At 40.0% G+C, this 16,397-nt stretch overlaps 1 protein-coding gene across 1 annotated transcript in view; it reads right to left on the bottom strand.

Moving 5' to 3' along the window:
- Positions 1-1,979: 1,979 nt before the first annotated feature.
- Positions 1,980-16,397, bottom strand: part of SOS2 (son of sevenless homolog 2 (Drosophila)) — a gene marked incomplete at its 5' end in the record, with an annotated part of 40,937 nt that continues 26,519 nt past the window's right edge. Inside the window, 11 exons of the mRNA XM_010288466.1 lie at positions 1,980-2,737; positions 3,046-3,155; positions 4,305-4,346; positions 5,191-5,452; positions 6,956-7,072; positions 8,708-8,880; positions 9,413-9,530; positions 10,484-10,646; positions 11,374-11,493; positions 12,460-12,679; positions 13,886-13,989. Of these exons, the coding sequence (XP_010286768.1) occupies positions 2,228-2,737; positions 3,046-3,155; positions 4,305-4,346; positions 5,191-5,452; positions 6,956-7,072; positions 8,708-8,880; positions 9,413-9,530; positions 10,484-10,646; positions 11,374-11,493; positions 12,460-12,679; positions 13,886-13,989 (1,939 nt within the window). The remainder of the gene's footprint in view (positions 2,738-3,045; positions 3,156-4,304; positions 4,347-5,190; positions 5,453-6,955; positions 7,073-8,707; positions 8,881-9,412; positions 9,531-10,483; positions 10,647-11,373; positions 11,494-12,459; positions 12,680-13,885; positions 13,990-16,397) is intronic.

Raw genomic sequence — 16,397 nt, 5'->3', positions numbered from 1 at the left:
GGTATAAAGCTGACATCTATATATTCTAAAATTTGGGAGAGGATTTTTTTTTTCCCTCTTTGACAACAGACAAAATGTAAAAGTCTGAAAAAATTATTACTCATCTTCTAGCAACAGCTACTGGTGAGGGCTTCAAAAGAGTTAATACAAGGAACTAAATGAAAAATTTCACTTGTTCAGCTTATTCTGCAGATGACTGGAACAGTGAAACCTGACAGCCTGCCTTTTCTATGTAGACAGCATTAGGGGAGTACTTCAGTGGGCAGGATTTCACCACCAGATACCAACAGAAGAGTTCTTCCCAAACTTACAGAAAAGAGCATGAGCTGTGTTTTTACTGCAGAGGAAAAACCATAATCAAGGCATAGTCCATTTCCTGCACTCCCAGTTCATGCATCTCAAATTTTGGACTCATTGAACATTATTCTTGCAAAGTGGAAGAGGCTCTCCTTTATAAAGTGTGTTCTGCCCCTTGCAGGAACGGCCCTTAGGTCAGACCTCGGACAGATTCTACCCCTCTCTTCCTCCTCAGGAAAGGAGCGTAAGGGGACAGGCAGTAGCAGAAGACTGTCCAAGAGACAGACGGCAAGACACATCTTCCCAGGAGAAGAAAATCAGCACCCCTCCCTGGGCCTCTCCTTATCCAGAGGGAGCCTGAGACGGTGAGAGGCTGATAAAAAGCCAGAATGCAACCGGGAAGCCCGAGCTGCTGCAAATCCCACCACAGTGCCCTTTCTCCAGCCAGGAGCCAGAAAAAATGAAAACCACTTCTCCATCTAGAGGGGCTGAGGCATTTGATGGGTTAGTAGGTGGAGGGAAAGGTTAAGCTGTCGTTATCAGGCCCAACTGCAGACCAAAGGACAACCAAAGCTAAGAACAGCAGCATGGAGAAGTGGGGCATTTTTTACTGCCGAAGACTTACTAAATACAATTTGCAACTTTGTCCTTACAAGGAACACGCACTGCTCAAGCTCTTAAAAATTAAGACTAGGGTGATTTATTAATCTTGTTAAGAACTCTGATACAAAGCACAGTAAAAGGCCACAGACCAAGTAAATAAAACGTGGCTTCTGGCCACTTTATAAACGCTGCTACAGTACTACCAGTAAAACAGACTCACTCTCACACCAGTTCAAACAAGTAGTTCAACTGGCAAATAAAAGTTCCATTCACTTATCAGTTTAAAAAGTTTAATAAAGCTTTAAGTGTTTGCTGGTTTAAATGCTACCAATTTCCAAAATGGATTCACGATTAAGTTAAGTGAGATCTAAAGAAAGTTATTAGGTTTGGAAGGCAAGACTGTTCCTAAGCCAGAGGAAACACTTCTGACCATGTAAGATTGCAAGAGTAGCAGACTGTATTATAGGCCTCAAGTCACTTAAATTTATACAGGTTATTAGCATTATCTGTAAATATACAATATAAACAATTGTACATACATGGCATATAGCTTTGTTCTCCAGAACAGTAGACAACTCTTTAGCTTAAGACATCTTCGCCTACCAAAACAAAAAGGCACATCTGAACAAGATGCATGCTAAGTACTAGGGATCCTTTCCAATATCCGAGACAGGTAGTCCTTGTCCATCCCTTCTCAAAATAATCAAGACCAACTGAATATTTTGGTATTTAGATTTCAACCTATTTTTCATCTTCAGCAGCAAATCAATGGCAATTAAGACATGGCATTAAAATATTCGAGAACAGTAGCTGTCGCTCACGAACCTCCAAGCTTACACGACGTTAGAAGGCAAGTGGCCAGAGGTTTAAAATGGGTAACACTGTGTATGTCGTGTTGTGTAATCATCCCATCGTTCTTTTTTTTTTTTTTTTTATTAAAAAAAAAAAGGCCACTAGTGCTCAAATTTGAAAAAATTCCACAGACGCACCCTTTTTGGCTCAGTGCAATTAAATGATGTCAGTTTAAATTCATTTAGTGTAGTTTACAGTGCAAAAGATATATTTTGTATACTGGCATAACTGTCGGCACTGAGGATGTGAAACAAGGCAATGCTGCTGATCACCTGAGGGTAATGCTGTTGAACAGACGCAGGCTAGAGAGTGTGTAGTCTTATTTTTCCAATTTAAACTCTTTTTTTTTTTTTTGATCAGCAGCACTTTAAGAGCATAATTTGTGAAAGTACTAAAATACACTGCCTTTTTGAATAAATAAAAAAAAGGAACTTTACAAATACTATTCCAGTGTCAATGACTACTATGGCTAAGGTCATTGAGGAGTTTCTGCATTTTCTAGCAAAGACAGTCTGTGCAAAGGAGGGTGGGAGAGCTCCCTTTTGTAAGTCTTTGGTGGCAGTTTTGGTAACTGAGGGCTCGAATTGTGCCGGGGTGGGACCGGGGGCGCAGGCGGGTGAACCAGGTTGTTGTGACTCGTGCTGATCACGCAGCAGCGGCGCAGTACCCTGGGAGAGGGCGTGCTGGGAGGAGTGCCGGGAGAGCTGGGGCCTGTGCTCGCCTCCCTGAACCAGTCGGGATCTCTGTGCAAGCGTCCCACCGGCGGTGGCTGGAGGTTTAGAGGGCAGTTGATAAAGTGTTCAGGTGGCCGGAGCGGTACCGGTGGTGGAGTATCAGGAAGAGGGTCACGGGGGGGTGGTGGAGGAGGGCTGTGCAGTGGCTGGTCAAAGGGGTTAGTGTAAGCAGGAGCACGAGGTTGTATCTTTGGAGGCGGCGGCTGCCGAGGTGGAATTGCTGGAGGGTCGTCATCCGACTTTAAACTTCCCTACAACATTACAGAAAAAAAGACCTTGTAAGAAATGTAGATGTTTAAATAAAGAACGTATCTTCTGACAATTCTCTTGATGTCTCTGCTACTGCTGCTGACAGAAACATCATACTGGTGTGGCCATCTCTTTGATCCGAACAGGACCACTATGTTCCTGAAGTAGCTAGCAGAAACTGGACACTGGGAACCTGAAACCTCAAAAGGGCAACTGGAGCACTGCATTTGAAAGTCTTTTAGACTAACAAAGTCTTGGATAGATGTTCCCTGGTTTATTATCAAAGTTATTCAATATAGGACAGAAATACCTTAGCATTAGATGCATCCTGATCCATCTTTTTTCGTGGAGGAAGTGGAGGAGGATTTTGAGGCTCATCACTTAGTTTAGGAAAGCTACCCCATGAACTGAAGAAAGTCTCTGGAGAGAGGGAAGCAAACATTTCACTGCTCATGCAGTATCTGAGGAACATATTCTAGAATATTAAACCAAACTAGAAGCAACTCAAATAAGCAGATCTTTGTCCTCAACAGCAACACGAACCATTAACTTCAGTTGTATGAAATTCTCATTTGTTTCTTTAATCAGATATACTCCCCACAAAATGGTTTCCTACTTCCAGTATCAAAGATACACATTGATAGTTAACAGGCAATGCTAGAGGACAGAAAAATAAACAAACTCCTAGCGAGCACGTAAATAACCTTCCCTGCAATCCCCTCTATATTGCAGAATCTACCCCCGGTTAACCACAGTGCCTGCAGTTTGCCCACATGCCTCAATTACACTTCGGAGTGGAAGCTTGTTCTCTCAGCCGTATGGGTGCATGTTCAAATTCAGAAATTTAGAGGCTTCATTAACAGGTCTGCAACACTTCTAAAGTAGAATTATACACTGAACAGAACAGACGATATCAACTCTTACAGCATTTTAGGACGTTTCTAGTCTGTCCTTTTTACAGAGGGGAAAAAAAAAAAATCCTCAAAGTTAAGAAACAACACAACTCCCCAGCCTCTATTTGCGACTTTTTTCACAACTTTGCTTTTTCTCTTAGAAGTGCACAGAGTTCTGTATCAATACATCAGGCACCTCTCCAGTTTGAAATGTTAATCATATTATGAAAAAGTGTATGTGCCTGTGTAATAAGGCAGTAAAAAGAGAAGCTGAAAACACAGATGAATACAGGATATCCCTCACAGCTGTGGTACAAAAAGCACCTCTTCTTTCCCAGCAACAGAACGGTTATTTTCACTAAGTGGTAATACGAAATTATCAAGTTGCTTCATTTGTAGCATTAGTCAAACAAAATAATCATCAAGGACATTCAAAATACAAGCAAAATCATACCAGAGCCTGAGGAAAAAGAAACAAACCAAATCAGACAATTTTTAGACTTCACATTCTTTACTAGACATTTGATGTGAAATCTGTATTAAAAAAATCCTCTCAGAACCCTAATGAATGCAGCCCACGTTTTCATCCCAGTTTTCAGGTTTTAATTCCCATTCAGCTCTCCTGAAACCAGGAAAAGCAGAGTTAAATAAAACATTTAAGAGTTATGGTACTCACTCGACTGTGGCAAACTGATGGGAGCGAAGATGCTATTGTTACCTGTTAAATGAAAAACTGATTAAAAACTTTCCACACAGAACAACTGCTCTACAACAGCACATAACGTATGCTTGCGAATGACCTCAAAGATCACCATAATCTCCAAGTTTATGCTAACATGAATTAAACTTTCCTGTGTAAAATATTCCTGAACGAGAGATTTTAACTTATGCTGGGAATTAAATTTCATTATTCTACTCTGTTCTGACACTACCACGTTGTTGTTCACTTTCCCTGCATGCCCTCAGCATTTGCCGTATAAAAATTGTCACTTTTGCCCCTCACCACACAGCTACAAGAAAAACTTGGGAGCGTTATCAGCGCGTCTGAACTAACAGTGTAATTTTTTAAATCAAGACTGCGTTGTGGAGTGAGTGCCCTGACCATCCCCACTTCTGGCACTTCGGTTCACATCTCAAAACACACCGACTGGATTCCCTTCAAAGGAAATGAAACCAGAATCACTAGAGTGTGATAAGTCCACAGGACCACTCCTGAAACGCACACTGGTGTGGATGCTAGGTCCTCGGCACCGCTCCTCTCTACGGATGTGCCACTGGTGGTAAAGTTGGCATAGCCCCTGCACAGTAGTGCCTCATGGGGACATCTCCCGTAACAGACTGCCTCAGCTCCAGCAGGTAAAAAGACTGGAAATGTCACTTGTTATGGAACTACTTACAGCAGGGATTTCCAAACCGCAGTACACGTAACACTGACGCAAGAACTTCATAGTCCACAACTAAATTTTGCAACTTTTTTTTTTAAAAGGCTGGCATACGCACCAATACATTTTGGAAGCCTGGGGGACAGTAACAACAATTATTACAACATCCTGCACATTTACCATAAGAGCTGTTGAGATCAATATCTAAAAACACACTGAACTCCGAGGAAGCAGACACTGGCGGCGTAGACGGTGTGTTTGGAGAAGTTGGTGCCGATACTGTTGATTCATGCTCTGCCTCAGTAATTCTACTGAAACTTATCTTACTCGGTTCCTTTTCAAGTGGCAATGGATGGCTTCTCAAGGTGCCAGAGGTGGAGCCGTGTCTGCCAGTGTTAGGCCTTATCCCAGGAGATTTCAGGGGGTATGTTGTTTTTCTAGGCTGGAGAAAGTAAAGCTGGTTAGTACTGCTAACAGATACTTTTGCTTTCAGATAGCAAAATTGCCAAGTCTCTAGGAGGTATTTTTAAAAGTACTTGTCAAATGCACTTTAAATGGTATTACAGCCTTTCTACAATTGACGTGAGGTTCAGCCTGTTGGTATCTATACAGCAGAAGTTTACTGAAAAGTTATGGAGGCAGCTTAATGAATCTTTTTGCCTAGCTTAGTAATTTAAAAATTTTTTTTCACAGCTGTGACAAATGAAGAATCAAGTTGCAGACGCATGCCAATCAGGACAAAATATAGGGAAGAGCCCGTCACAACCTTGTGAGAGAGAGAGAGAGATTTCAAGTGCCCCATAGGCCTGCAGAAGAGCCTCATAACAACACCATAAGACATGCTTTGTGCTTGTACCACAGCAGGTCACCAGGCCCCTACACACGTCCAAGATCAAGGACACGCTCAGATGCACGTTGTCTACGTCCTCTGGGTTACTCAGGACGAAATTCTTACGCGCACGTCACTGGTGTGAACGAAACAAGCCTCATTAGACTCAGGTGTGACACAGCACAGATCAAAGCTGATTCCTTGAAGATGAATTACGTTCCCATCCTACAGTGGTATGCACAACTCCACCACATTACAGTACCCAGAACTGGACTTTCCTGAAATTCCAATGAGAATATCTGCTTTGGAAAACATGAACTGTAAAGAATTCATGCCCAGATGACTGAGATTGAATATCTATTTTTAGAAAATGTTTTAAAGAAATTATGCAAGCAGTGTTTTTGCAACAGCAATTTCAGTCACTTTCTTGCCATGTTTGTAGTATCATCTTACTCATGCCCCTAACAGGAGATTGCTAAAATGATTTATAGTTCTCCCATGTCCATGACATCTGAGGAGATGTCCCCAGCTCCTCAGAAGTACAATAACAATGTATAAAAACCCCAAGCATTCCAGAGAGTGATCTTTCTGCTTAAAAAAGAGCTCTGGGCTATTTTCTTAAAAAACAAGATTGCTACTCCTTTGAATTGAACTGTATTTTGATCAACAAGAAGGCTGCACCTTAATCCATTCCGTGATATACTTCAGTTTTTGTAACAACGTGAAACATTTAGACAAAAGAAAAATAGAAATTAACTTCTACTTAAAGAAAACTTAACACATCGATTATGCATAAAATCTGTATTTCAATTAATATTAATAAGTTTTGATACTGTGAAATGAAAAATGTTATTACATATTCTATCAAATTACTATATGCTAAGAAACCCAAATTTAAATCGTAATGTTTTGGGTTTTGCCAAAACAATGTTCATTCTAAAATAAGCCAAAGGTAGCGTGTTTTATTAATGACAAACGCCTGAAATAAGTATTTTAACATCATCTCATGATATAGAATTCTGAAGGAAATACATATGGCTTATTAAGTTAACGACATAATTCTTTTTCATAGTGGGTAGTGGATTTTAGCTATTTAATGTGCAGGACGACACTTACAAATCTAGGTGGTTGCTTGCAGTTTCGAGGTTCAATTTCTAATGACTTGTTGAACAGATAATCTGTGAACTCTTTTTCTGGTATCTTCCCCATAGGATTGAGATTCTCAAAGAATTTCTAAATGAAACAAGCATCAATAATATTTAAAAAATAAGCATATACACCGAATCTTAATGAAATGCTCATAATTAACTGATTAAAAATCTAGCTTTTCACCATTGTGAAGCTCATTTCCAGGAAAACAGGAGTAAAACATTCCCTGAAATAATCCCATGCAAGAAATAATCAAGATCTGGTAATGTAATATGGTACATTTCCGGAAATAGAAGAATGACCTTGCTTCAAATAACTAGGCACAGTAAATGAAGTCTTCTGTAACCTGTTTGCTAATATTTTTGACTTGTCAATCACGGACAGCACAGCGGTGTTAGAGGCCACACAACAGCACACCTGTGCCTGAAGAAGCTAACGTCACAGATCTGGGAAGGAGCAGGATACGGACGATGCAGTAGTGAAAGCCAAGGTTATGCTCGCACCATTTCTCAGAGGTGCTTTGGATGTGATCAGTTAACTACAGAGAACAGGAAGGGACGGAGGGCAAAAGCAGGAAGGTCAGAGGCAGGGACAGAGCGCTACGGCCCAAGGACTGGAGGGAAGGCATGGTGAGGACAGGACTGGCACCAAGGGCGCGGGCAGGACAAGGCTCCCCGACGGCCTGACAGTCCCGCGTTAGCTGCCCCTGCTGCAGCTGGCGTCTCTGGGTGGTGAGCTACAGCATTTTCCATTTGTTCTTTTTGTCAGCGCAGATACTGCCATCCCCTGAACTTAATGTACTTCTTGGCTTAAGAATACTGTAAATCTCCTAAACCCTTCCCAGACGCGTCCACAGCAATTAAACACACAATGCAAATGACATTTTAAACAGCACTGCTATTGCCCACTTAAGTCTTCATGCAACCAACTTCTTTGCCACTTCCCGCCTGCTGCTGTTCCCTAGCCAAGACTGAGAGCTGTCCACACTGCTCTTTTTTGGAAAGGTTACAATCAGCCGTGCACTTAGGAAGCATGGTTGGGTACTTAAAGCTATTCTTTTCAATCGTTATTACCTCCATATAAAAACACCTACCTACCATCACCTGGCTCATTGTTTCACCATCTTCCTTTGAATTATCTGGGATTCACTAGTCTTTGTCTTAGGTTAATAACCACCTGAGCATCCTTTCTTATTTCTAAAGATAAGGGTGGCTGACACTGGTGCATCCCTGCATTCACTTAGCTTCTGCTGTGCTGAACGGCTGTTGGTATTTGCGCTGAACTACACGTCCTCTGACTCTTAGCGGGGTCAGTAGACCTTGGTCAGAGGTGTTACTACAGAATGCCTGAAGGACTCAACACACTGGGCTCGTACAGAGCATTTTAGGTTAAAGGCAACCGATTTTTCTCCAAAAAGTTCTGTTGTTTAGTCAGTATGTCTTACTCATTCTGTTGCTAAAAAATTCTCTGATACCAGGCTGCAGAACAATAAGGGGATGAACAAGACCCAGAACACAGAATCCAAGTGAGTAAATCCCCACTTCTGGCTAGTCCTTTGCTGTGGTATTTTGTTGTCTACCAGCCACTGTTCCCCCCTCTTCTGATGGTCACTGTTCACGCAAGATTTGGTCTCATACTAGAAGATTACTTGGCAATTTTTTGTCATGTACATTCTTTTCCCTCTCCTATCCCCCAAACAAATATTTAATGTTCAATTACCCGAATTTCTGGCTCTATCCGTAAACAGTAAGGCTGGTTTTGATACTGCTGAATTTCTCCTGTAATTTCAGCCACTTTTCTCCTTTTGCTGAAGTTAATTAGTTCTTTCCCTTGTCTTTTAAGGAAGTCAGGATTCCCTTCTTCTGTCTTCAAAATATTTGTTAGGTATATTCCTGATAAAGAGAGAAGTGTTTTTTGAAGTTCATTTTCATTCCAAGAGCTGATTTCATTCTTTCTGATGAATGATAAAAAAGTCTGCGCATAGGTAGACCATTCCCTTTAATGCTCCGACAGTTTATTAGCTGGCAAGAATGAAACAAGTCTGTGTTTTACATAGGAACAATATATTATTGAAATAAGATGTTTTATCTCCTTCACTTGAGAACCTGAGTTTAGAAAAAAACATCTGCAGGTCATTGCCATGAACAGATGACCGATGTGGAGGCAGTGTTAAACCAAGTAAGGTAGTATTCATATGAATATAATACCAGTAATCTGTATACTAAACTAGAATAATAAACTTATATAAAAGACACTGAGTCTAAAAACACTACAAACCTAGGAAGGTGAAGTCACACATTATATTAAGAATTCTTTAAAGCTAAACACAACCCTGATCTCTTTAAGCAATATTAACACATCTGCATCAAACTCAACTTAAGACTGACAATACACACAATATTAGCCTGCCGTGGTGTTACTTACCAAAGAAAGGCACACAGGGTGGATTAATTGACTTGAGCTTAGCTAGATATTTTTTAAAATGGTCTTGACTTAATTCTACTGCTTCATCCAAAACTCGTTTTTTTCTTTCCTGTAGTGCCTAAGTTGTCAAAGAAAAAAATTAGGAATGCAAATCTTCTCAATAGCATGTTAGCAAAAACAAGGCAATTCCCTAGCTCTCTGTGCAAAACTTAGGGATCAAAATTCAGATTTGAAAGAACATCTTTTGTAAATTATTTGTTCTGGAGTACAGCACTATCAGTCCAACAATATAGTCATGTGAATCACGAGGCTATTGTAAACAATTGTTTTGTCTATCAACTTGTAAGCATATTCCTGGTCTTTAAATGTAATAAAAATTAAACATTTAATTTTGAATTTAACTTAAAGGCCTTGTACTGCCTTTCAAAGACATAAAAAACTCAAAATATTTTATCCATGCCTCTTTTTCTATTTTAGCCAAGGGAGGCTTTGCTGCCAAATCCAAGGTGTTTCTTTTCCTTGGCAAGTGAAAACCAGAGTCACTACTTGTGTAGTAGCCTCTCTTCCTACTGTCCATTAAAATTGTTTCAGCAGGTATCTCTGCCTCTGACAATCTATATTGTCTAAGACTCTTTCATCCAAGAGAAGTTCTTGTGTTCAACTGAAATCCAAGTTTTAGCTATCCCTTCCCCATGCTCTTCTACCAGTATTCCAGTCAGAGTTCTCAGCTCTGGGAACCTCCTCTTTCATACCCATGAAATTGGACTGAAGCAACAGGTTCTTTTCAGACAGGTCAACAAACAACAATTGAATGGCCATGGTGTTTCCCCTTTTTGGGCTGGACACCCAAGTAAGAAAACATCTGCTGAAAAGCTCCACTTCCCATTACAAACCCTTTGAGACACCCAGCCCATGTCATGTGTTTTCTCAAATGTCTGAACATTTCATACTTATTTTCTTCCATGAAAGCAAGTGTGATATGGATACTACGGATTTCACTTCAGAAGTGTGTGTGATACGTTTCTGGATTCTGATAAGTTTTTTTTTCCAAAAGCAATGCCCAAAACTTACCTCAAATGTGTGATCTAGCCTGTACACTGATACAGAGTTCACTGCACTGACGATCTCCAAAACACCATTGAAATTATTCAGATCTTGAAAAACCTGCAGGATTTCTATAATCCTACTCAGCACAGCCACTCGCTCTTCAAAGTTCTCAGTTTCCACTATGCACCTAATCAAAAGATGTAATTTGAGAAACACTGATAAATAAAATCTGACATTTTGCTAGCTACTAAATCAAAATTTTCCAAGCAAAAACTGTACAGCACATACAGTAAGCACATTCTGGCTCTCTCTCAAGAATCTCAAGTACAAATTTATGTAATTGCATCGTACACATGTTCAAGTTGGAAAGCCAAGAAAGGATTTGGCATATCCTGTAAAATAATAAAGCAAACCCCAAGTAAGATCCAGGATACGTAGAGTGACTCTCATGCCACTGTAGATACAGTGGTATTTTAATCTCGCTAGGTTAGGAATACACATACAAGCTGCTACACCCTTCTGACTGCAGCGTTGGCCATGTTCTCAGACCATCCCGCCTGCAAGAGCAGACAGGCTAAGAGAAGGGGACAGACACAACACTGCTTTCATCAGAGATGTAGAAAAGCGGTGCTGAGTCCTGCACTGCCTTCAACACCTTTTGATGTGCTGTAGAAATGTAAGTAGGGCGCATGCTGACCAAGTGGACATAACTGGAAAAAAAATTGTATAGTCTCAGGAAGAGGGAGCATATGCGATTGGCATGGCATGCACCCTTGAACCAAAAACTGGAACTACTGTAATACCCTACAGCCATCTCAAGATTCAAGGTTAACAGAATTCAAATAACAGAAAAATGTTTCTCTCTGAATTTCAGTAGGAGTTAATGCCACTACACTATCACCACCTGTACTTACTTTTCAAACCAAAGAGTAAGATTTGTAGTATGACGAATCATTTTCAATAGATTTGGGGAATTAATTTCCTTATCTTCTTTAGTCCACACACTACCAACGAGTTCAGATGGCTGTACTGCCCTGATAACGACAAAGCAAGATGCAGAAGAAAGCTCAATACAAATAAGAATTGTACATTCTGTGTTTGCATTAAAAGATTATTTCTTCCCTCAATCATGACTTGATGTTTCACAAATCCAATCTAATCTACTGCAAAACAGTTACTTAAAGTAACTTTTTGATGAGCATTTGATATAGAAGGAAATACATCTTATCTTCATTGAAGTTGGCATTTTTGAATAAGCATTTTTAGATAAGAAAATTACAAAGGAGTAAGTTTAATTTCCTCAAAGCGTCTTAAAGACAGTTACAATTTTTTTTTAAAATAGGAAGCTGAATTACTTAGAGCAACCTAAGGGAAAAGCACCTATTTCAACTGAAAACCTGCTGTCACTAAAACACGAAAGGATGCTTCACCTTTGAGTTTCGTAAGACCTTAAAGAATTTCTACCCAGCGAAACCTAGTTCTCACATCAAGGCTAGCTCCATTTATCACAGGTAACAACAGAGCTAGGAAACAGCAGAGTACTTATGGTACCAGACCAAAAAAGTCTTCAGAATCAGATTAGAGGACCTTGACAGTACTATGGTTATATGCATGTAACTCCTGGGCCTTTGACATGCAGCTATAAAGGAAAGGTATAAAGGAAAGGAGCAGAGACAATCGTGTTCTTTTTATGATGCAACAAGCATTTCTTATTAATGTCATACTAAGTTTGCTTTTAACAAGGAGACATTACAAGTTAGTATTATCTACTCGTAATATTTTAGTATTGTTCCTGTACTTATTTATGTTGTCAGAAGTCTGATATGGAGATAAAAACCCCCTTTTTTCCCCTTGCATATTTTGGTATCAAGCAGATGGCAAGAAAACCTCTTTCCATAAACTCTGAAAGTCAAGGGGATGTACTTTTGACTGATTCTACGAATTGGGACCCTTTCTTGCTCAAATAATCTAAAAAAAGACATGTATTAGTTCAATCCTACCTATAAAGGTCAGACTCAAGTAGTGTCAGCTGTCGAGCGATTTCTATAGGATGCAGAGTCATGAGGTCCAGCATTTCGCTGTGCCCAACACGCCAAATGTGCCACTCGATTGGGGGAGGTGGGCTCTCAAAGGTGATGTTGTGACTAATTCCATTTGCTTGAGCTTTCTTTCTCTTGATGATTTTAGCAATTGATTCCACCCACTTCTTCATGGACTTTCCTGCAAAACAGAAACCATTAACCCCCCCTTTTTAATACCATCTTAACTGATTTTTGATAATTTAATAAAACCAATGCCACAAAAATTTGTACATGCACAAAAAATTCTACATCTCTGTGTGCAAATTAGGTTTGTAATTCCCTATTTTTTTTTCTTAGCACCTGTATCAGTTGGCAAATACAGACACATGTGAATGAATTCTTGTGTGTCCAGTTGTGTTTAGTCACATTTATTGGCAGTTTTTGAGTGGCAAAAAGTGACTGTACACATTTTATTTTACTTTTCCCCCTCAGCTGCAACCATCTCTACTTCGACTGCTAACTTCATCTTCTTAGAAGAGTAGAACTAAAAAAGTAAACAAGCTTCAAGTGAGAACTTTGCAACATGCTATACTAGTGCACTGCAGAACAAAAAGATTTAAAAAATACATGTTTACAGTATCAGTCCAATGTTTACAGTATACAAAATAGTGGACAAGACAGAAAGTACCTTCAGCAGTTCAAGACAAATAGCTTATAAGAGACTAACCCAAACTGAATTATTCCTCTCTGGTCAGCAGTATTTAGCATGGAGACCTCTGCAAAAGATAAACTACTGTTCTCTACGTTTATCCCAGAATTATATTGCCCAATATATGGTCTGGAAATCTGAAAAGTAAAGTCTAGAATTGCCAGGATAATGATTAAAATTGATATGCCAACGCTGTTGCCCTCCACGTAAACTGCCAAAAAAATCTGCTAGTTCATAAGGGATTGCTCTGGAGGAAGCGATACCAAATGGGTCAAGTATTTTCTCCTAAAAGGTTAATGATTTTCAGCTGGAACTTTCAATAAATGGGGAGAGAAGAAGATGGAAAAAACTTCTCTCAGTAACCAACCTGGAAGGAATTCTCTATGAATACAACACAGGGAGGAGGAAGGTCTGAATTCTAATAAGTCTACTGTAGACTCAGGCATGGATGAACACTACTGTCCACAGGTAAATACACTTAAGTTAAATATCATGATGCTTGAAGTGATTTTTTGGTAGCTGTCTAGGCTCCAGGCCAAAGCTTGCTCATGTAAAGGAGAGTCTCATAAACAGCTCAATTAAAGGCATTAAAATTACTCATGTGTGTAAGATATTCTTATGCCTAAAAGCTGTCAGGATTAGACCAGCAGGTTGTACCAAAATGCGGAAGAACAACAGGACCACCAATTACCATACCTCTTACACTGGAAATAAATGTCTCCAATCTCTCTAGTAACTCCAGATCTCTTTCAAAATCGTAAAAATGGTGTTCTACCCAGTGACGAAAAACATTTAATATTCTGAGGAAGGAGAGAAAAAAAGAAATGTTTTGTTTTTTAAGGACTTATTAAGGCTCATCACATATAAACGCTAAATGAATGACAATTCTACAAAAGCTGAGTTACAGATTCAGGTAACTGACGACTATCAAAGTACATATGGAGAAAAGGGTAGAACAAAGACTAAGCATGGCACCAATGACCACAGAAGTCCCCACGTATTTAAAACCTAATTTTCCAGTCTTAGCATATATATAGTTTGGTGGTTTTTTTAAATCTTACATAAAGAATGCTAGTGTTAAGGTAGTGTCAGAAGAGGAATGTATCAAAATCAGATAAAACTAGTATTTCAAGTACAATTTTCTAATTTTTTTTTAACTGAAAAACCTAATTAGGATCTCCCATTCAGCAAGAAACAATTTTGTAATTGTTTCTTTCCATTACACAAATTTCAGCTTAGAAGTTGTTGCAAGTGTACTGCCCTACTTTTACAACTTTTTAATTACACAAATGGCTTATTAGATCCAGTGCCTCCTTTACGGATAACACTAAACTTTCTCTTGATTTTCTCTACACTTTCTTACACAGACCCCTAAAAAAAAAGCCTCTCGAAGTGAACTACAACTGCTCTTCTGCCTTCTACTCTTCGCATGTATCAGAATAGAAAACTGTTTTGCCTCTTTTTCAGATAAACAAATTGAGCTCATACCTCAAAACTTTGATTCACTGGGGTGCCCCATATCACCTTACTTGCAGAGTGAGCAAAAATCTCCTACATCAACTAGTGCAACAGATTTTCCCTGTGCCAATTCAACAGGTGGGACAGGATGATGGGGTTTATGGAGAGCCCACGGTCTCAGACTCAGAGGAGGAGATAGGTACAGTGAGATGTGGTTACTCCTGCCCTATTGCCTTTGCACAAGTGCCTCAGCTTCATGCAGAGTGCTGCTGGACTCCCCGACTCTTCGCAGCGCAGGATATTAAGGTAAACCAGCGCTAACTGCGTACTGTTTGCTGTGGCTCAGCCCTATGGATTGGGGCAAGAACATCTGAGAGGGACAGGGCAGACAACTGATAGTAATCTGCCAGTCTGTTGTGAGTCAGAGCACTAGAGAAGTTGGCTGGTTTAGTTTAGTCAAATGAAGGGCACTCTGTGAATACATGGAGAAATTAAATAGTTCTCTTCCCAGTGTATAAATTAAAGAATAAGGTTTACCCCATGTAAGAATGGGTACCCAAACAGATAATTTCAGCTGGAAAGCAATGACAGCTTCTAACCTTCAAAGGAGTGAAGTTTTGAAACAAGTTCCCAATAACAGTAATACAGGATCTTATCTAATCAGTCTTTGCCTTTGAGATACCACGGTAGGAATATTGAAAAAGCAAGAAAGATTGCCTGGCTCTGCTAAGTGCACTTCCAGCTTAGCGCCTCCTCTTTCTCATGACCTCACATGCATTTAATCTAGTCAAAGACATTACCATTTCCATGCCTGTGCACTGCACAGCATGTCCACAGCATTTTCTACAAGATGGGGAGTAAGTGCTGGGGAGGAAAGGAAGGAAGGGAGGGACGGATGAGCATCTTCACATTCTCCACCTTCTTCCCAAATCTCAGATCTCTCTGAAGTAGAGTTCAATGCTATTAACAATACTGCAATTTACAAAGTGCTGTGCATACTAACATAACAGCTCAAATTCAGACACTTATTTTCAACTGTAAGACAGTTAAGAGTTTCAAGCTACTAGAAACATGCAGTATCTCCTAAATTCAAAGACTAACTATAAGTCACCAAAGGCTGTGTGTTAAATAGTAGCTTTAAACCACATGTCTCACCAAGCAGGCACCAGTAAGGGGACTCAGCTCACCAACAATAGCATGAATTGGACAGTCAAGAGTAGCTGTCACGGTAAGAGGTATCCTAATCTCTCAAAGACAGACACCAGAAACCAAAACCAAAGACCCCGGAAACTTTGAAACGGGGCACAGGTTTCAAACAGCTCAAAGATAACACATGAAGGCAAAAGTGGTAAATTGTTTTTGGAAATTAATAGCAAGAAACATGGCTAACTGCTGCCTCAAGCCTTTCTACAGGTTCCATTTCACTGGTAACCACTTGTCCTGCTCAGCTACAGCAGTCAGCAGTGGTGCAGGAAAATGCATTTGTACCATGCAAAGGGGCACCATGAGGAGGTCCCCAAACAACTTCAAGCCTAGTTGGTACAGGAGGCTATAAAAAATAGCAACAAAAGCAACACAACAATATTTAAACTCTTATTGTCACAAAAGCCCATTCTGTGTGAGTTTCTATGAAGGGGCTCTATAGGCACCTATGTGGATGGATGCAGAAACAGTCACCAGGAAATAGCAAGCTGAAACCAGGAAAAGTATGTGCTGAGAGGCAGCACGTGAAGCTCTCCCCAGAACTGAT

The sequence above is a fragment of the Phaethon lepturus genome, unplaced genomic scaffold (assembly GCF_000687285.1).
Source record: "Phaethon lepturus isolate BGI_N335 unplaced genomic scaffold, ASM68728v1 scaffold41885, whole genome shotgun sequence".
Classification (NCBI taxonomy): domain Eukaryota; kingdom Metazoa; phylum Chordata; class Aves; order Phaethontiformes; family Phaethontidae; genus Phaethon; species Phaethon lepturus.
This window is presented reverse-complemented; position numbering and strand designations above follow the sequence as displayed.